A 21,586-nucleotide genomic window follows, 5' to 3' on the forward strand; every position below is an offset into this window, starting at 1 on the left:
GTTTTGTTCCCTCTCACTGTTTTCTCTCCTCAAACAGACTTAGAACCCAATGTACCTGGAATGTGCTTTTTGAATATTTTTGTTTTCCATCAAAATGCCTGCAGCCCAACAGTACCCTGTATATAACTGGGGATCAATAAATGGTTTTTGAGTTGATTTATTTAGTCTTGGAACATTGACATTTGTAGTGAAATTTCACTCAAAGATTTCTAATCGAGAGTTGTTTCTTTCTCCTGAATAACAAGACTGGAAGGTGTTTTCTTTCTTTCTGGCAGAATAAAATCTGCATGTCCTGGCGAAAGCTTAGGAAACGTATAATTGATGTATTTTTGAAATGCTTCCCTTGTTTCCTGTAATTCCTCCTCCAGGAAATCTTTCCAATTTGTCATAATGCCTAGTTGTTTCGCTATGGACAGCAGCTCCCCCTCGGTGTTAACCAGTTTATCCATCACATTTCCAAGCGTGGCCTGATGTGTCTTCTCTGCTTCTCGAAGCACTTCCTGGACCTCTTCTTGCTTCTGCCTCTGAGCCATGCAATAGTACACATTCATTTCATGTTCTTTTTCTTTGATCATTTGGTTCACACTCTTGCTCTGATCCTTCATAACTGTTATACCAGTATTCAAAATTTCCTCCATGGCTTTTCTACAAAAGATAGGGATTTATAAGTTAGATGGGTTAGCCACTAAAAACAAAAAGATGTTGTCTTTTGCCTCAGATGTATGAGAAACTGTTGCATTGTTTAGATGAGCCATCAGTCTGAGATAGGTGGGTAGAGATGAGCTTTTGGATTGCAGTAGCTGTTAACAATCCAAAAACATTTTTCAAGCAGGGAAACTGCCCACTGACTTCCCTGATGGGGACTAGGGTGAGGCCTACTAGCCTAGTGTCTGATGGTAATTTTAGGGACCTGAGTCCTCTGTGGCCAGAAAAATATGAATGCAATGTGATTAAAAATGAAGAAATAGGGTCAGAGTTCTAAACCCCTAGAGAAAGTATTTCTGTGTATCAATCCAGCTACTTCCCTTTAGCCAGAGGGGAGGAAATTGTACTCACAGTTTTATCTGAACAATACTCTGATAGCCACCTCAAACCTTTTGGTCTCAAAACCCCTTTTCACTCTTAAAATGACCAAGGAACCCAAACAACTTTTGTTTGTATGGGTGACATCTAGTGACACTGACGGTATTAGAATTAAAAGTGAGACATTAAAAAAATATTTATACATTTATGTAAGGTATGATTAAATCTATGAAATATTAAACGTAATTAACTTTTATGAAAAATACGTTTTCCAAATTAAAAAATTTTGGTGAGAAAAGTGGTATACTTTCACATTTTTTGCAAAACTCTTGATTTGTCTGGCTTAACAGAAAAAAAGATGGATTTTTTCATATTGTTTCAATCTGTCGTGCCATCACACATCATAAAACTCTGGAAAATAGTACTCTGTACTCATGAGATAATGAGAGTGAAAAGGCAAATAATATCTTCGTATTATTAAAATAGCTTTGACCTCAGGGCCCCCCTGAAAGGGTCTCAGGGACACTGAGCATTCCTTGGACTACACTTGGAGAACCACTGCTGAATGAGTTCACAGACCTCTGGTTGTAATGTATGAAATTATATGTAATTTATAGCAGCCAACTGTTTTGAATTCTTACCATGTCCCAGGCAAGTAAGTGGATGAGCATCCCACGTATATATTAGCTTAATGTTTCCTCAAAACGAGTCCATGAGGTGGGTTTATGATTCTGCCTATTTTACCGATGAAGAGACTGAGACTCACAAAGGTTAAGTGACTTGCCCTATTTCACTTTATCAGTACAAGTGGCAAAATGAGCAACCCAGGCAGTCTGAGTCCAGGTCAAAAGCTTTTAGCCACTGTAATGCACTTTTTTGGTGGACATCTCTGCTTAACCTAGTTTCAAGACCTCCCAAGAGGTCTTGAGAATAAAACCTCCCCAAGATTTGAGAATAAAATAACTTATAAATGTTGATTCAAATACTTATGATTGTTCCTGAAAATCCTCCCCCTCTGCCTCCGGGTCTATTACGATCTTCCCAAGACTTAGCACCTGTCCTATCTCCTAACTTCTAACCTCCAAGATGCAATTCTCTCATTATCTCTGATTCTTTCAACTTGACTTTCAAATGTGATGAACTTCCCTAATCATGAGGTAAACATCAGTTGTCCTTAGCCTCTGTGGCTGCTATGCAATATTTCTCTCCTTCCTTTTCCCACCAATCAGGCTACATCTATGACTAATAACAAGGGTTAACATTTAACTGAGTACTTACTGTGTCCCAGGGACTGTGCTAAGCATTTGACATGCATTACATCTCATTTAATTTTCACAATAACTGAAGATGGCACAATTTTTATTTATTAGCTCTTATTATTCCCATGTAACAGGGGAGGAAATTGAGGCTTAGGGAGATTTAGTTATTGTTCAGTGACACAACTGAGCAAGTGGGAAAGTTCCTGCCCTTAACCATTACCTGCTGCAATAGCGTGAGAGATCATTATACATTTTTTATTGGGAGAACAACACAATGAAAGTAATTGTGTTTTAGAATGTTATTCTGGTAATAGCGGTTAAACTGAAAAGTAACGGGGTGAAGTAGAGATATGAATTGGTACTATTTTGCAACATTCTGGGTGTGCAATGATTAGGGTCTGAATTAATGATGAAAAAGAGAGGGGTAGGTAGAGGGAGAGAAAAGGATAAGTCCAAGAAATATTACAAAGCCATAAGTGCCAGAATTTGTGTTGGCTAGGATAAAGGGGAGGCAGAAAGAAGAGGAATCAAGACTAACTTCTCGATTCTCAGCCTGGGTCACAGGAGAATGGAGGTACTATCAGTAGAAATCACACTGTGGGTAGAGCCGGGAGTGAGCCTCTACACACCCTGAGGATTTAGTCTGATGTGTTATAGAATCTTCAGGATATTGGAGAGTCTGTAAAGGTGGCAACCAGGGACACTGGTGCTTTGATTAGAAGGAACTGAAAGGAAGCTTCCTTGAGTCTGCCTCAAAAGTCTCCACAGGGGAAGTGGTGCTCCTTCTCGGGAATCACAGCTCTGTCCCATGCAGGTGTGAGCTTCCTGCTGGCTTCGCCTGGCTTTCTCCAGGCCCACACAGAGGATGTGTTGATCTGTGGGGCCAACTAGAAGACTCCACCAGAGCTGGTCCTAGGTAAAACTGCTCAAATAAGGTGCATCTTAGATGACTCCAGCTTCCACCCTCTACAACAGTACCCCCCTACCGCCGCCCCGGCCCTTAAAACACCTTGCTCTCAAGGTCTGTTCTCACTAAAGGGATCTGTTACTTTTTGGGATGTCCCTTCCAACTCCTCCCAGCCGGCATTAGAGCCAAATTTTTGATCCTGTGGGATTCACTCCTTTTGGTTTAAGGTCAGAGTATCTCTGATCTTTATTCTGATAATTTCCTAGAAATCATGGAATTGAAGCCAGGAGAAAAGTGGGTGCAGGGCATGGAAAACTGGTCTGGAGTACCCATTCAGCTTTCTATCTCCCTTGTCTGGCATGGTGCCTGGTGTGTGTACAACAGGTAACCAATAAATGGGTGAATGAATGGGTAGTATAGATGTAGTTCTCTCCAATACATTTTTTATGCCAAATAATACTAATTTAAAAACAGCTTAATTACAGCATTATCAGCCTGAAACAATTCATGCTTAAAAAGGATTCTTAGCGGGCACCTGGGTGGCTCAGTTGGTTAAGCGACTGCCTTCGGCTCAGGTCATGATCCCGGAGTCCTGGGATCAAGTCCCACATCGGGCTCCCTGCTCAGCAGGGAGTCTGCTTCTCCCTCTGACCCTCTTCCCTCTCGTGCTTTCTATCTCTCATTCTCTCTCTCTCTAATAAATAAATTAAAAAATTTAAAAACAACAACAACAAAAAAGGATTCTTAGCATAAGCAAAATATTCATCATAAAAAACAGTCACTTCTTGTGGTATCTCTAAAATATTTTTTGATTTATACAAATTACCCACAATTTTTTTTCCTCAAAAGAGGGCCTAGAAATCATATCATATGAGGAAGGACTAAAGGAACTATTTAGTACTTTTTTTTTTTTCTTTTCTCCTCCGAGAGTCTTCCTCTCTTCTCAAATATCTGGAGGATCACCATGCATCGGGGTCGGGGGAGGCAGAACTGGAAGCCAAGTGTGGATGTGAGGACGAGACCCAACACATTCTGGATCCACATTAGGAAGCACATGACAAGTAGAGGCATTCAGCATTTTAACCAACCACTTCAACCAGCTGTAAAATTCCTGGAACAGAAGCACTCAGGAGGCTCACCAATGCTCGGCGGGCATCCAACAGAAGGAACAGCAGGTTCAATGGCCTCCAATGCCCCTTCTGACATGATGCGAACGTTTATGCTTCCTTCTGTAAGTGGTGAGATCTATCTGCCATCTCTCACTTTATGAGGCTCTAATCTTGGGATTTCAAAATTACACACCATATTTATATGTGCAGTGCTGGCCACAAATTGAACTTTTTTGAATAATTTTAGTGTGTGTCCATATATATCCATTGAATTCAGTCTGCTATTTTAATAAAATGGGTGCTCAGAGAAGAAAAATAGATTAGTAAATAAAAATAGAATCTAATATATAATAATTCAACCTCATTAGGCCTTGAGGAAAAAAATAAAGCATGGAAAACCATACCAGCAACTGATTTGTGCTTTGCTCTTGAGGGACTCTCTTAGCTCTCTCTCTCTCTCTCTCTCTCTCGCTGTGTTTGGGAGGTTACTGAAATGATTCAAGATACACTGCTCACAGGTTTAAAGAATAATATCTGGCTGTTCCTTCCCTTCTACCTATTAAGTGAAGTTTTCATTTTCCCCATAAATGTTGCTAAGAGCATACTTCTTAATCTCCTTTCTATGTCCATCAGTAAAAGTCTTGGTTCTTAAGACAGTAAGAACCAATACTTCATTTCTCCATTTCTTCAATTCCTAAATTATAAAAGAATTTGTTCCCAAAATTCATTTGTACATTAAGTATTTAGAGTGATATTAAGCATTTGCCTGATAAGCCCACAGTAAACTATTAATCCATTTTTCACTTGAACTATAGCACTGTTAGCACTATTTTATTTTTTTTAAGATTTTATTCATTTATTTGACAGAGAGAGAGAGCGCGAGCACAAGCAGGAGGAGTGGCAGGCAGAGGGAGAGGTAGAAGCAGACTCCCCACCGAGCAGGGAGCCCGATGCGGGGCTTGATCCCAGGACTCTGGGATAATGACCTGAGCTGAAGGCAGAAGCTTAACCGACTGAGACACCCAGGCACCCCGGTAGCACTATTTTAATTGGTTATAACCACTGTGTTTGAAGGAAAATATATTCTGACTTTCCACCTAAGAAACGGAGAACTTACTGCACCCCAGTCTTGCAGGAGGGTTAGTGATACCCCAAACTGAGGTGACAGGCATTGTATAGATTTGGTAGGGGGACATCTCCAGAGGCCACCCCTTAGTGGTGCATCTATATCTCAGGACCATTCATATTCTTGACCTTCCCTTGGTTCTGCCTCATTACACTATCCACCTTCCCCTCTACATGTTTGTTCATGCTGTTCTCACTCTTTCCAGTCTTTCACAAATAGGACCTCCTTCCTTCTCTCCAAGGCCCAAGCCAAGACTCACTGCCTCCAACAAACCCAGCTCACCACATAGCCCACACACTTGTTGCTTGATCTTTTCAGGACTTTCCCAGCACTTAGTGTTCTTTGTACCTGTCCATCTAGCCTTGGTCTATGAGGCAGCCATGCTTTAGTTACTACACATGTTGAGGAAACAACCTTATTTCCTTGCAGCAGAACTCAGGACCACATCCATAGAAGGCGTTGGTGAAATGAGCAGGATAGTGTAATGGAAGGTCATAAACTTTGGTATGGTATAGACCAGGGTTCACATGGGGCCCTGTCACCTCTTCTCTGTGACCTTTGGCAGGTTGCTCAATGTCTCTCTTAAGACTCAGGGAACTTCATCTGAAGATATGGAGGATGATGGAATCCCTCAGGAAGGGATATGAAAATTCAGTGAGAAGCACACAAAGGGCCTTGCATGTGCTGCATGTTAAATAAAGCGTAGCTATCATTAGCAATTATAGACATGAACACAAAAATTCCTGAGCAGTCACTTCATTCATGCCTTTGTCTTGGGCTAGAAAACACCTAGAACCTTTTTTTTTTTTTTTTTTTTGCATTAAGTTGCTTTATTGTTCGGGTGAAGATAAGGCCCTGAGCATGAGGAAATCAGGGTTATAAGGTTAGAAACGGGGGAGACCAAGGGAGAAAGCACCAGGCGACCATCTTTACTAATTCTCCTTCTCTATGGATGAGGAAATGGGCATGAGGTGGGGCAAGGCCAGGCCCTGGGCCTCAGCAGCTCTCAGAGCTTGGAGAAGGTGATGTTCTTCAGTTCCTGCTTGTCCATGGCAGCCTGGACAGACTTCACGATGTCCTGGGTTTGCAGCATGCTCATGTTCCAGGTGGCCATGTAGTTGAGGCCCTCAGCCACCAAATGGTTGCGGGAGTAAACCAGGTTGATCTTGGTGCTCTGCACTGCCACGGGGCTCTTGGTGGAAATCTCGGCCGCCAGGGTGAAGGCTGCATCAAGCATGCCCACCTTGTCTGGGAACACCCGGCTGACCAGCCCACTGCCCAGGGCCTCATCAGCCATCATTTTGCGGGAAGTGAAGGCCAGCTCGTTCACCAGGCTCTGGTTTCCGATAACTTTGGGCAGTCGCTGCAGCGTTCCCACATCAGCCACCAAACCTACGTCCACCTCCTGCACCTGGAATAAAGCATCCTGGGCACAGTACCGGATGTCACAAGCAGTGATGAGGTCCACGCCCGCACCAACGCAGGCCCCATGGACGGCGGCGATCACCGGCTTCGGACACTTCTCGATGATGCTGAAGGTCTCTTGGTATCTGCTGATGAGCCTACGGAGGTACCAGCTGATGCTGGCCACATCATCTCCATGGGGCTGAAGGATTTCTGAAGCGATGTCCGTAAGGTCAATACCTGCAGTGAACAGTTTTCCTGCACCAGAGATCACCACAGCCCGACAGTCAGGGTCTTGTGCTATCTTGTTGAAGCACTCCACCATCTCTCTCCAGAAGGCTCTGTTCATGGCATTCCTCTTCTCAGGCTAGTTTAGCTGCACATGCAGGATGTGTTTCTGAGCAACTGTCACCTGAAGGGACTCATAGCTATGGTCTGGCGTTTCTCTGGGGGCTGCTGTGGAAGCCTCATCTTGAGCAGTGGAGCTCATGGGGCAAAGGCTAAGGCTGAGACCCTGGGGCGTGGGAGCCATCACTCGCCGTATCAGCAGGTTCCGGAGACTGCGAGAAGCCGCCAATGTTGCCGCCATCGCAAACTAGTAGGTAGGAGGACTCCCTAGAACCTTTCTAAGCAAAACTTGCCTGCTTGCTCTCTTCCCTCCCTCTCCCGCCTCTCCTTCCCTCCTTCCCTCCCTTCCTTCTTTCCTTCCAGAAAGAGTACAGTGTTTCCTAGATAATCTATTTAGAATCTAATCACGCCAGTCCACAAAATGTTTTCTGTGAATTTGGCATATTTGTCATAACATGTAAATGTTCTGAATCCTTAATTCCTCAGTGGAAGTTTATAGTCAAATAAAAGATCTACAGTCAAATTCTAAAGAGTGGTCCTTCTCCATATATTCATTTCTGCAAATGCTCTAAAGAACACTGGAGGGGCGCCTGGGTGGCTCAGTCGTCAAGCGTCTGCCTTCGGCTCAGGTCATGATCCCGGGGTCCTGGGATCGAGCCCCGCATCCGGCTCCCTGCTCTGCGGGAAGCCTGCTTCTCCCTCTCCCTCTCCCCCTGCTGTGTTCCCTCTCTCGCTGTGTCTCTGTCAAATAAACAAAATCTTAAAAAAATAAAAAATAAGTAAATTTCCACCTAGAAAAGTACTAGACATTTGTTTAAAAAAAAAAAGAACACTGGAATCCAGCAATGTCTAGAAATAAGACCTGATGTGCGGCAGAGTGGGTTCAGCTAATTGGAACAAATTCGAACCTTTGTTTAATAAATATTTAATGCATGCATACCATGTGCCAGGCTCTCTTCCAGGCATTTGGAATACATCAATGGACAAAATGGACGTTCTAGTTGGATATCCTTAAACAACAGACATAGCAGTTCCCTAATTTTAGTCAATTCATTTAATAAAAGGCAGCCATTGAAAATCTTCTATTCAACCCTCACAGAGGGAAGGGCCAGTGGTGGAGTGTGGGGATGGTGAAAGCAGCAGAGTGAGGGAAAGAGCAGACACTGTAAGTGTGTGAGGAGTAGACCCAGAAGCTCCTACAGATGAGGCAGAGTTCCTGCAGATGGAGGGCGGGGAGAAGGGAGAGGGGTACCACCTTTCACTGCATTGGACTACAACTCATTTGGGCATTACCACCTTCTCTAACTTTCTCCCAGAATTCTCTTTCACCTCCCTTTTCCATCTCAACAATGATTTATAGCCTGTGCCTGAAGGAAGGTACCACTGAAACAAACAGTCACAGCTGCAGCCCTCACTCTTATTTATCTGCAAAATAAACATCGTACAGGATTTGACCCTTGGTCCTGTTCTAAATAGTTCTAACAAAGAAGATTTTACCCATTAATCACAAACAGATTTGTTCCTTAAGTCAAAGAGCAAAGCAAAAGAGACAAGTCCTAGACTAGAAGGCCAAACACAGAGGTTTCAGTCTTGGTTCTGCTGCTGAAGCTGCATGATCTTAGGTCACGCAGGTCACTTAATAGCTGGAAACTGGTTTTCTCTTGGTTCCAATAATCACTAGGGATCCTGACTGCTGTCCTGTAAAAATTGGCCAATTCCATCAAATGTTCATTGCCTACGTAAAAATGGTTACTTTGGTATTGTTTAAAAAAAGTGATCTGATTTGTGTAGAAATTATTTGTGATCATGTACAAATATAAAGCTGTAATGACATCAAAAGGGCATGGAAGGACAAGGGCCCCATTATTTAGAAATGAATGTCTCTGGGAGACAGGGAAGGCAGGGAAGCAGTGAGTCAGGACTTAGCAAGTTTTGCCCTATATATTTCCAAAGTGTCCATTTCATTTACAGCATGTATTACTTGTGTAATAAGGAAAAGACCAAAAGTAACACATCCATGCTGGTGATATGATATCAGCTAGTGAATGTGAAGATTGACTTTTATGTGTTTATGGGGAAATATTTCCTGATTCCTCTCCTCAGCCTCTTAAAGCTGGAGATACAGAACGCAAAGCACATTACTTAGGATGGTAGTTATCTCTTGAGAGTGGGGAGAGGAAGGAAATGTGATTGAGGAAGTGTCATGGGAGCGTCAGAAGTGTTAGCAATTTTCAATCTCTTCAGATGAGTGGTAGGTCTTTGAATATTCATGGTCTTTTTCTTTAAACCACACACACACACACACATACACATACATTCTACAATATATTACATATTGTTCTCTATGTTTGAAATATTTCATAATAAAAATATAAAAACACAGAACCTGGGAAATATCCACCTATGTGCCTCAACCTTATCCCTTGCTCCAAGTTGATTTGGCCAGAGTAAGATACTGATTTGCAAAAGTGTTCTCTGGAATACCTTTTCTGGGCCTGGATTGCTTCTTGGGCCATCTGTCTCTCTTCAGCCCTGGCCTTCTCCACAGCCTGGACCTTCTCCCTGTGGCACTCCATCATAATCCTTTGGATTCTATGTACCATGCGTTGTTCTGCGGCCAAGTGTTCTCTCTGTAGTTCATCTTCCATGTTTTGGTGCACCTCAATCTTGCTTTTGGCTGCCATTTCCTTAAGCAACAGTTAAATAGGTTTAGATGTTATAGCTTTTATTTATTTATTTATTTATTTATTTATTTATTTTTATTTAAAAAATATATATATTTTTCTTTTTCTTTTTTAAGTGTGGAGCCCAACCCAGTGCTTGAACTTATAACCCTGAGATCAAGGGTCAGATGCTTAACTGACTGAGCTACCCAGGTGCCCTTATAGCTTTGGTGTTTAAAAATGTACACTTGGGGCGCCTGGGTGGCTCAGTCGTTAAGCATCTGCCTTCGGCTCAGGTCATGATCCCTCGATCCTGGGATGGAGCCCCACGTAGGGCTCCCTGCTTGGCGGGAAGCCTGCTTCTCCCTCTCCCGCTCCCCCTGTCTGTGTTTCTTCTCTCACTATGTTTCTCTCTGTCAAATAAATAAATAAATAAATAATTAATTAAAAAAATGTACACTAGAAGGTCCTGAGTCAGTCTCAGTCTCATAAAAATGCATATTAAAAGGTTATTCAAATTTATTTATTTTTATTTATTTTTTATTTTTTTTAAAGATTTTATTTATTTATTTGAGAGAGAGAGAATGAGAGATAGAGAGCACAAGAGGGAAGAGGGTCAGAGGGAGAAGCAGACTCCCTGCTGAGCAGGGAGTCCGATGTGGGACTCGATCCCAGGACTCCACGATCATGACCTGAGCCGAAGGCAGTTGCTTAACCAACTGAGCCACCCAGGCGCCCAAAAGGTTATTCGAATTTAACCCAATGGAATGTGCATTTTTGAACACTGATGATTTAAAAGAAGAGTATGGGGGGCGTCTGGGTGGCTTAGCTGGTTAAGTATCCGACTCTTGATTTCAGCTCAGGTCATGATCTCAGGGTCGTGAGATAGAGCCCCGCCTTGGGCTCCACGTTGGGCATGGAGCCTGCTTAAAACTCTCTCTCTCCCTCCAGCTTTCTCTCTCTCTCAAAAAAATAAATAAAAAGAAGACTGTGTATAATATGGAAAACTTTCATTTATACAATGCTAATACCAGAAATGTTGCAAACCACAGAGCATAAATATTTATATAAGTAATATTGGAATATTCCCTAATATGCAAAAAGGGAAAATAGGTCTTTTTTTCCTTGATTGTCCAAATGTTCTATAGTGTCATGTTATCTTTATACATAATTAGAAATACATAATATGATTCTCCTTTAGGAAGTCAATCCTGGAAAATGACAGAAATAATGACTATGACTCCTAAGTGTCTCCTGGGTAGGAGGGAACCTGAAGCTCAGACAGCTAACAGTTGCCCATTATTGTAGTCACAGAAGCTTGTCTGTCTGTCCTCTTGCCATCTGAGCATTCCAGCTCATTAGCATTGAGGGGCCCTTTCTCCTTCACCAAGAGGACAGGAACAAGTGCTCCATTACTCCAGGGTAGAAGGACCTGTAGATGCCTTTGGCCAAGTAAAGGGAGGAAGCACTAGTCAAAGCAAGACTCAAGAAAAACAGATTCTCAAGGAAAACCCTGTAACCATTTTGGAAATGCCTACAGACTGCCATGTGCCAGGCACTGTGCTAGGCTCACATAATACAAACACAAGAAGGCTGGGATCCTCCTCCTCAAGAAACCAGCAACTTAGTCGTGCAATGAGTGTTTTAGTAGAAATGCAAGAAAGGAGGAACAATGAATTCTGCCTAGAGTTTCAAAACTTTCATTTAAAAGTAAATTTTTATCTCTATTTTAGGGATAACAAGAGAGCATAAAGAAATAAGTTATTTCACATAGTGAGTCAGTGGAAGAACTAGGAACAGAAACAGGATTCTCAATGCCAGTTTCTTGCTTCATTGCTGGCTGTGATGCTAGGGTCTTTCAAGAGATTCATCAATTTATTTTCATTCCAGAAATGCTGTACAATCCTCTAATCACAGTGAACATGTCTGCTTGCTTTCTCTTTCTTTTGAACTCTATGTCTCAATAGAAGCTGAAACCACTTTAGCTTTTTAGAAAAAAAGTATTTTAACAATTAAAATATTTGTTAGACTTCAGTTTTTTCAAGAGAAGGAAAGTTTTCGACTTCTCACTTTGGCTACTCCAAGGGTGACAATTTTAAAAAAGGAATAAAACAACAAAAGCAACTTTAGGAATCTCTCCAGAGTGGCCTCAGTTCACGTATTTAGCAAGAAATGTTAAGGAAAACACTGGCTGTTTAGAAAGGCCAGCTAGGTTTTCCATACGCAGAAGGCTTTGCCTCTGAGAGGACTAGAACTTTTTGACGATAAAACATTTTGCATGGAAATATTTCTAAACATCTTTAACATTTATCTTACTTCATAAAAAAGAGTATAGTGAACATACTTTAACCTTTCTTGATGATCCAGGCTGGTAGATAAAACAGAATGATTGTATTAAGCTAAATATACTACACTTAGTAATTGTTCAAGTTATTATAGGGTACTTGTCTCTGTTATAAATGACCCAAAACTACTTTGCTTTTTGGGATCTGATATCTGATTTTTAAAATTTTTCTTATTCTTCACATGCAATTGTGCTGAGGACCCTCTGTTCTCATGCTGTCTGTAAGCTCCTTTTTGTTATTTCTAGTTTTTGGCATTTAATCTATTTTGGATTTGTGACACTGAGCAGCCACATCTGTTGGGTTCAGGCTGTCAAGTAAGTGTAAATAACATTTGAGTGGGGAATGGAAGGGTTCTGCTGTGAGTAATAAGCCTGAGTTTCTGTCTTGTAGTCAGAGGCCTTTATTTAAATTCTTCAGGGATATTTTAAATTATTTCTGGGTTTTCAAGTATATTCTCAGTAATTGAGACTGCTGAATGATTGAGCTTTAGATAGATGAAGTAGTATCATAAAATATTTCTATTTGAATCACAGAATTTAAAAATGACACCCCAGCCCTTTATTTTGGCTGGGTTCTGAACTGGGATTCAAAGAATTAAACCAAGTCCTTCTTTTATGCAATGATGTATTAAAAGCAAAATCATTTTCCTGCCTCACAAAGCATGTGGAATATATATTTAAAGTTACAAAAATAATTCAATGACTGACTCTTTGGCAATGTTCTTATTCAGTGGAAAGTCTCCCAGTTAAATTACTTTTACTGAAATACATTTTGAGTAAATCAGTTCATATATTGAGATATTATAAGAAACAGCCTCATGAAATTCATCATATTTACTGCATTGATGTGTGACAGACATTTATGACACAATGTCTCCCTTAGGAGAAGTTTCTCTCAGCTATCACATGTAGGAATATCTGGGCCTCTCTGAGTATCTCATTTATTTTTGCCTTATGGACATGGTGACTCATGGCATTTTCCTTTTTGCACTGACTGTCAAAAAGTTCAAGGCCCAAATAGTGATAATTGTACAGGAACGCATGCATATATACAATTTTAAGTTTTTAATTCACTTCTGCCTTCATTATATTTTCTACTCTAATTTTCCCTCAGCTTCCATTTTATCATTTGCTCTTCAATATTATTGTATTTGAAAAAGTTAATATAAACATCTTTTCAAAATACTACCTACCTGCCCATTGGATAAGATCTTGAAATTTTGTTTAACGGCAAGCATCTGAGACTTTTGCCAAATTCTTAATATCATAAAATAGTAATTAATACCTGGTGAGATCTACATATCTGAATTTAATGGTATTTGGTTTTAGAATAGCTTGGTTTCTGCTCTACATACTGGCAATCTCAAACTGTAATACGTGTGAGAATCAGATGGGCTGCTGATTAAAAACCTTGCCCCTGACTGTGTAGGTCAGGTGGGGTCTGGGAATCTGCATGTTAAGCTCCCAGGTGAGTAGATTCTAAAGCAGGTTGTTCACAGACACCACTTGAGAAGCAATAATGATGTGTATGTCTGGGTATCCTATGTTGAAATAATCCTATGCATCCCTCTTAGACAAATCACTCCTCATTACACTAATAATATCCCTGTATGCCCAGGTGGCTCAGTTGGTTAAGCGTCTGCCTTCAGCTCAGGTCATGACCCCAGGGTCCTGGGATTGAGTCCCGTGTCAGGCTCCCTGCCCAGAGGGGAGTCTGCTTCTCCTTCTCCCTCTGCCCCTCCCCGCACTTATTCTCTCTCTCTCTCTCATAAATAAATAAATAAATAAATAAATAAATAAATAAATAAATAAATAAATAAAATCAATCTTTAAAAAATATGTCCCTGAGATGGTAGTATAAATGTGAATTCCCAAACCCTAGACAAATATTTCAGAAAGGTCAACCTCCTTCTAACTTTTCCCCTTTACATTTTCTTAGGACTTCTACTTCAGCACTCAGTGTATCAACTCCACCCAAAGACTATATGGAGTACAGTCAAATGTGAACTCCTTGGAACTGGCATCACAGCTTGGTCATCCTTGTATTTTCAGAACCCAACACCAGGAGTGATGTTCAAAATGTGTATCCTCTGGCTGCAGCAATGGGGCAGGGCCTTTAAAGGGTTGCCCCTTTACACTGCTGGATGGGGGGAGGTCTTGGAGTCTGGGGGAGTGGCCAGGGTGACTGAAAGGTGGTTATCTATCAACTAATAGAGAAGTATTTAAATACTTATGGCCATACCGGGCAGATGCCAGTGGTGCAGCAGGCCCACGTAGATGTGCTATAAATGCTCTTCATGTTTTGAACTAAAATAGGGAATGGGCAGTGAACCCCTGCAGCCAACTTCTCAGGGACCATGGCCACTGAAGCCAAACAGGGAGGATCCCACTACCCTTCCTAAAGGGAACCCTGGGGCAGAGCTCCCTTTCCTGCCAACAAGTTTCCTGAAGACAAGGACAGTCCATTTAATCTCATCTAATATCCACCTGATATATGGTAGGTGCTCATTACCAAAACAATGAATAAATGGGCCGGTGGTCACTGAACTGTTTATTAGTTCTGTTCTTATTAAGTTAGGCCGAATCTGGGGCCAGACTTCTGCCAGCTTCCCTCCAGCCTCTCTCTGCCCATGAATCATCACAGCTACGCCACGTCTTGCCCTGTCCCTCCCGTGGCGGACATGAGAAAACAGTTCTATATCCTTTTCCTTTGATCAGACTTGGTAACTGAGGTACTGAACTAAATAATGAATTCCTGCACCTCTGCCTGGAAAGTTGGCCAGCTACCTACAAGTTCTGGGTTAGAAAGAGGACCCCTCATTTTATGACCTCTGGTGCTGCAGGAAGTACTTCCGTAACAGCTCAGAGTCCCTCCACGCACTGCAGTAAATGCAAATTGAGGGGAGAGGAGGCAATCAAGAGAGCCTGGGAGAAGGAAAAGAAGACAGCCTACTTCCTTTGTTCGGCCACAAACCTGAACACTTGCTAAGTCAAGGCTCTGCGCTGGACACTGGGCTAGAGTGGGAATGAGAGAGACATGCCCTACTGGAGGCTACTATCGTGTGCGAGGCAGAAGTAATCACGCAGTCTATTTAACTGCAATGCTGATGGGTGAGGACCGCTATAAAAGGCGACAGGGCGTCAAGGACAGTGCACGGTGGCAGGGCAGAGCTGATCAGGTAAAGCTTCCCTTGAGTAGTGATGTTTGAGCTAAAACCCTTGAAGTGGGGGAAGAACATTCTGGCAAAGACCCTGAGGTGGGAAGGAGGTGGTGCCTTCAGGTTTGAGGACCCAAAAAACAGCGGTGAGAGAGAAGGGCTGGGGCAAGAGACATGGGGGTAAAGCAGACGGGGTGGCTCCTTTGGGCCTTGAAACCCCATAAAGGTTTGGATTCATCACATCAGAGACCATGGGATTCTCCCACACCCATCCATCACTGCTGCCTCTCATCTGTGAGTTCAGCATCTCTTCTGTGAAAATCCTGGGTCTCCAAACCAACCTCCATGAAATACCCATTGAGGTTTTACATATTTTGTTTTCTCTTATTCCTTTGCCAGAGCTTTTTATTAACCTATGTACCCTTAAAAAGACAACAAACAAGTCATTATAAAAACCTGTAAATCTTTTTGGTGTGCCTCTTCCAGAATCTGAATATTAATTTTGTGTTGGTCATTTGCTTCTTCAAGTGCTTTCTCAATTGCTTGTTTTTGACGTTCATCAGCCTTTGAAAGAAACAGCCCATACTTATTAATACTTATATATTAATGTATAAACTTATATTAACAGAAAATTTTCATGCTTACTGAAAATTAGCAACCACCATGGGTTCCCTAATTACTTACTCTGTTCCCATCTCAAATCTCCCACAGCCAACTGGCTGCCTCAGCCAGAGATGCCCTAACACATTCCAACTGACGGCTAACATCACTGTTTTGTGAAATGCTAAAGAGAGTTTTACTATAAGTTGCTGGGTTGTCTTTTCTTTTTTTTTTTAACTTTATTTATTTTTGACAGAGAGAGAGCACAGGGAGAAGCAGGCTTCCCACTGAGCAGGGAGCCCGATGCGGGGCTCGATCCCAGGGCCCTGAGATCATGACCTGAGCTGAAGGCAGACGCTTAACCGTCTGAGCCACCCAGGCACCCCTGGGTTGTCTTTTCTTTGGCACTTTATTTCTTGCTTGCTTATCAAAGTAATGTGTGCTCATTGCAGAAAATCTGGAAAATACAGAGAAGTGGAAAGATGCACAAAGCTAGACCTTGCTGAGAAACGCGGCTTAGCACCATGGCTGACCTCCTGAATCAAGCGTTCAGAAAGAGGTTTTATTATTTTATTTGAAGAGAATGCTCAGATCATTAGATGTGCTGACACGCAAATTGTAGATTACTCATAAAAGCATTGCTTTGTATTAGGGTGTATAATTAATAGTTTGCAATTGATTTGAATTTTACCATTATTGATAAAGAGAGATGACTACTAAGACTTTTGTTCATATTACCCTTTGCACTTGGAGCATTTTGCACTTTCAAAGTACTCTAATACCAAACTTGTGCGGGCACAGATGCTGGACAATTCTAACACTCTTTGCTATGATGTCTATATTATAAAAGACACTGAGAAATAATGTTCCAAGCACTGTGTCTTGTCCTGCTCTCATGGAGCATTCATTCTCTTTGGGAAGTTGTTTACGTTATTCTATCTATGACTGGAAGGAGGAGGGGTTGGAGGATTGAGATTTTGCTTCAGTTAAGTGTCTGGGAACTGACTGTGAGTCCCAACACACTCAAATTGCCCCTACGACCCTCAGCAGTCATAGGGACAAGGTAAACAAGGACCTTGGAGAGAAAGGAGAGCAGGCCATAATACAGGATTTGGCAAAAACAGGCACTTGGTCAGGGGTGTTACAACACCACACAAATGGATGGTCTACATATGAAATAGTAAGTAATAATAAACAATTATTAACAAGGATGTCTTTTTTTTTTGTTTTAATCCAATGAGATTAAAGAGAGCAGGAGTCATCCACACAGAGGGGCAATTTAGAAGGAATGAAACCCCTAATGGTGTCTGCTTCTCACTAAAGACCTCCTGTGTGCCAGACACATTATTTCAACTCTTTCAACAATCCTATAGAATCTTATCGTTCCTCTTTTACATTTGAAGAAGCTGAGACTGCAGAGTTGAAGAATTTGCCCAAGGTCCCACAGATAGCCAGGATTCAAAGTCAGTTCTGCCTATTGTTTTGGACAAATCCAAAAAGTGAAAGAACTGTAAAGATACATTTGGGTTGATATCCAACTTCTTTTACCTGAACCCACACGTCAGCTTCTGCTTTTGCAATACATTCTTTGAGTACTGCCTCTTGAAATTGCTCTTCTTTATTCAGAATATCTGCCCCAATATCTGTGTATTTGAGAAAAAACAATCACAAGAATCCACAGACTGTTTTTTCCTTTTCACTATCACCTAGTTACTTATTAATGTTCTCTAAAAGATATACCCTTTTAGATGTCAATCTTTTCTTTAAAGATACCGATGAAAGGGGTACGTTTTTCCCTAATTAGTGAGGAGGGAGCTCACAGCATCGTTGGGTCTGGAGACAGTCTGTTCCCTTCATCACACTCAGGAGACACAATAAGCAACTGGGGAAGTCAAGTGGCAGAAAAGAGCTCGAGCTGCGGTCCCAGAGCAGAACCGTGAGAGAACATTCAAGCGATGTTAGCACATTATCCTGCTCCCCACTCTGCCCTGATCTGGGTGCTGGCATTACCTCTTTCAGGGAAGGGGTAGCAGAATGCTCTCTTCACTCTGTTGCATGTTTTTCTTCATGTGTAAGTCTTCATAGGTTAGCTGCTTCAGTTGTGGAGTAAGGGGGTACCTGTTTAGTACTTCTCGGTCAATGACCTCAATTTAATTTCCACATGATAATATTCCCATAATAATAGCCTCCCTACTCGGACAAGAAAATAAAAGCCTAAAGAGGTTAGAGGGCTACACGGTACCAGATGGTTAGGGACAGAGCTAGATCTGCAGCTGAGCTCCATCTTCACCTGCAAGAGCGGACTGTCAGAGATGGCTCAGGACCTGTGTGCAGGCGACGAGCCTTTTCAGTGCTCGTGGCACAGTCATCTTTTCCCCACTCTAAACTCTTATACTACTTACTCTTCATTCCATTTATTTCTCACATCTTAGATTTGTTGAATTATTAACTTTTCAAGTGATTAGGTCTTGACGATCAACTTCTGAAAATTACAAAGCTTATCTTATATTGCGGTGTCTCTCTCCCAATGCCCAGCTTGGCAATAAGTACAGAGAAGCCATTGTGGACATAGGTGTCTGCCAACATCTCTGCTCTCCCTCTGGTTAACAGGACCCATTTCTCTCACTTCAGGTTGTTCTGGGGGGACTGGGGACTGCAAATCTCAGCAGCCAACCTGCTTCTCCCATCATATGGTCACCATCCTCCAGGCCATAATAGTTGGCCCAGGGTTGGGCACATGCTCCAGCCTGGCCAGCCAGGCTTTTCTTTAGGATTTATATAAGGATGTAAGGAGAAAATACCTTTTTCCTCTGAGATTTCTAAGCTGGAGGTAATAGCCACTTAGAACAGTTTGCGACCACTTCTACTCTTTTCCCAACTGCTGGAGTAAGCCTGGCTGGTAGTAAACAACTGGGCCAACTCATTGAGAGCAGATGTGGATAGATTGAAAGCCCTGGTACCAGATCCCCTTGGGTTTCTCTGTTAAAGGGTCAAGGAATTCTCTTTTATGCATAGTCTGAGTTGTGTTTCTGTCATCTGCAACTGCAAATCCATGTTTGATAGTATTAAAAGTCTTTGCTATTAGATTATTAGTGACTCTAAACACATAGGGCAGTGAATACTATAGTAGAGATGGACATATACTACATAGGCTCAACACTGTAGATACGATTATGAAAGATTTAGGAAGAAAGGGGACTAAGCATGGACCATCAAGGTATTAAACTTCATAAAAATGTGATACAACTGTGGGCTGCTAGTACTCTTTCTTATGCTTAAATTCCATTATTTGATATTAGTTGTTCTCAACCCTGATTGTACAACAGGATTCCTGCATAGCTTTAAAAAAATACTCAGGGAAAGACTAGTAATACAAAGAAGAATGTGGTTGGATCTCAAGGGCATTATTAATTATAATGTCTAAAGTGAATGAAAAAATCCAATTTCAAAGAGTTACATACTATATGATTCTATTTATATAACATTCTCAAAGGGATAAGATTATAGTGATGGAGAACAGATTAGTGGTTGCCAGGGGTTCAGGGTAGGGTGTGTTAAGGGGTAACACAAGGGAGTTCCTTTGTGGTGACAGAACAGTTCTCTGTCCTGGTTGTGGAGATGGTTACATAAGCCTACACATGTGATAAATTTTATAAAACTATACACCAAGAAAAAAAAATGCATGTAAGGTCTGCACCTGAGTTAACAGTATTATTCCAATACCAATTTCCTTGTTTTGACAATATACTAGCATTTTGTAAGATATCAATGAGAGAAACTGGAGGAGTACAAGGGAACTCTATTCTGTTTTTAAAACTTGTGAGTCTTAAACAATTTTCAAATAAAAAGCTATTAGAATATGAAACAAATATAAAAAAATAAAAACCAATACATGCTGAAGCCTGATTCTGAAGGTTCTAAGTTAGTGGGTCTGTGTTAAATTAACATTAAGTCCTATGACTCTGTATTTAGGTATTTGTAGTAAAAACAAATGTTTTAAAAGCTATGTGTGCTGAGGCACCTGTGTGGCTCAGTCGGTTGAGCGTCTGACTCTTGATCCCAGCTCAGGTCTTGATTTCAGGGTCGTGAGTTCAAGCCCCATGTTGGGTTCCATGTTGGGTGTGGAGCCTACTTAAAAAACCAAAACCCAAAAAACTACAAAAAATAAAAGCTGTGTACACTGCTAGCGTTGAGGACTACTGCCCTATGCAATATTCACTTAACGTTTATACATTCGCACATGCTCCTGAATTTACTTACAAAGAACAAAGAATTTTGACTCTTTCGACTTAAAATAGTCAATGACAAATACAGGTCACTGAATATAAAATATTAATTTCTAACTAGATTTAATTTCTCCGCTTAATGTTTGGACTCAGATATCTCAGAAGGCATAAGGAATCAATCAATAAACACACATCTAAGAATGGATATCCACTGACCTGGGCGTAAGAAGTCAAATCACTTTAGACATTGTAATTAATAAGTCATACTAAACATGTACTGAAAGTTAAAATCAGTTTTGGTATTGATTATTTGTAGAGGATGATTCCAATTTGATCTCCCCTATACTGTAATGTTTTCAAGACATTCTCCGTTCTTTAGCTTCTCATATTTTCCAAGATCAGGAGTGAAATCAAATCACTAGTTTACCAGGTTACAGGAACAGAGCATCAAAGAAGTATTTTGAGAGTCCTTAGGAATACATTATAAGGTTCAAAGTTAGACTGCAAACTCTTATAGGAATAAGGAGAGAAGTAAACCTGTGATGACAATCTGATTTGCTTAGTCAGTAAATAGTCTCAAGTCATCTCCATGTTACCTACATTTATGTCACCAGCTACTAGTAAAGGTTATATTGTCACCCACTTATTAAGGTGTTACTTAGAGGTATTTCCTCTCCTATGTGTAAGGAAGGTGACCAAGTATGGGCAAGGGCAAAAAGAACTCCCATTTACTATTATGTGTCAACAAATATTTCATTAAAGCCTCATAACCAACCTGCAAATAGGGATTAACATCCCTATTTTGTATAGGATCCCTAATATCCCTATAAGGAAACAGATTGAGAGGCTAAGTGTACTGTCTAAGGCACACAACTGGTCAGTGGAGAAGCTAGATTTCAACCCATATTCTTCTGGTGCCAAACAGACACCCATGCAAGACAAGCAACTTTGATCAGAAGAGCTGATAAAAGTCTATATAGCAGAAAGAATGACACATAATGCTATCAAATATTAGAACAAAGGAAACGAGCATTCACTTACCCAGTATATCTTTGTGAGTGTAAAAGCGTGTCTTAAATGGCTTGTATTCATGGATCCGTTTGAAGGTTTTCCCAAAAGGGGCTGGTGGAATTATTTTATTACAAACAGCACAGCAAACAAAGCTTGTGTAATTCGGATTTCTGATCATAATTAAATTTTAGATGTCTTTTACTATGTGCAGTTAAATTACTCTTATGATAAAAAAAAGTTTGAAGAAAAAGCTAGAAGTTTAAGAAAGCTGGAAGAGGTTCAAGGCTTTAGGACAATGTTAGAGGCTGGTAAGAATAAAATGATTCGCCATCATTAGGTAGTGGTTATGTGCCTAATGGCAAAGAATGGTACTGAAAGGCCTTGCCATATAAAGTATGGGCACTGGAT

At 41.1% G+C, this 21,586-nt stretch overlaps 2 protein-coding genes across 2 annotated transcripts; both read right to left on the reverse strand.

Annotated features, from left to right (window-relative positions):
- Nucleotides 1-209: 209 nt before the first annotated feature.
- On the reverse strand, nt 210-21,356 carry CUNH6orf163 (chromosome unknown C6orf163 homolog). The gene is made up of 5 exons (XM_028108109.1): nt 21,209-21,356; nt 17,490-17,584; nt 15,798-15,905; nt 9,661-9,863; nt 210-645 (listed from the first exon to the last, which is right to left on the reverse strand). Exons 1-5 carry the CDS (start codon nt 21,354-21,356, stop codon nt 210-212), a joined length of 990 nt encoding a protein of 329 aa, XP_027963910.1.
- Nucleotides 6,235-7,435, reverse strand: LOC114213064 (delta(3,5)-Delta(2,4)-dienoyl-CoA isomerase, mitochondrial-like). The gene has a single exon (XM_088024285.1). The coding sequence runs from the start codon at nt 7,175-7,177 to the stop codon at nt 6,431-6,433; it is 747 nt and encodes a 248-aa protein (XP_087880411.1). The 5' UTR covers nt 7,178-7,435; the 3' UTR covers nt 6,235-6,430.
- Nucleotides 21,357-21,586: the final 230 nt, after the last annotated feature.

This window comes from Eumetopias jubatus, unplaced genomic scaffold, assembly GCF_037043125.1.
Source record: "Eumetopias jubatus isolate StellerSeaLion01/CBP00866 unplaced genomic scaffold, mEumJub1_p1.0 scaffold_6, whole genome shotgun sequence".
Classification (NCBI taxonomy): domain Eukaryota; kingdom Metazoa; phylum Chordata; class Mammalia; order Carnivora; family Otariidae; genus Eumetopias; species Eumetopias jubatus.

Coding starts and splice junctions, on each gene's coding strand:
- LOC114213064 (XM_088024285.1), bottom strand. CDS start 7,177: ATGAACAGAGCCTTCTGGAGAGAGATGGTGGAGTGCTTCAACAAGATA.
- CUNH6orf163 (XM_028108109.1), bottom strand. CDS start 21,356: ATGATCAGAAATCCGAATTACACAAGCTTTGTTTGCTGTGCTGTTTGT. Junction 17,585..21,208: donor CACTCACAAAGATATACTGG/GTAAGTGAATGC, acceptor TCAAATACACAG/ATATTGGGGCAGATATTCTG. Junction 646..9,660: donor GCAATCCAGGCCCAGAAAAG/GTATTCCAGAGA, acceptor TATCTTTTGTAG/AAAAGCCATGGAGGAAATTT.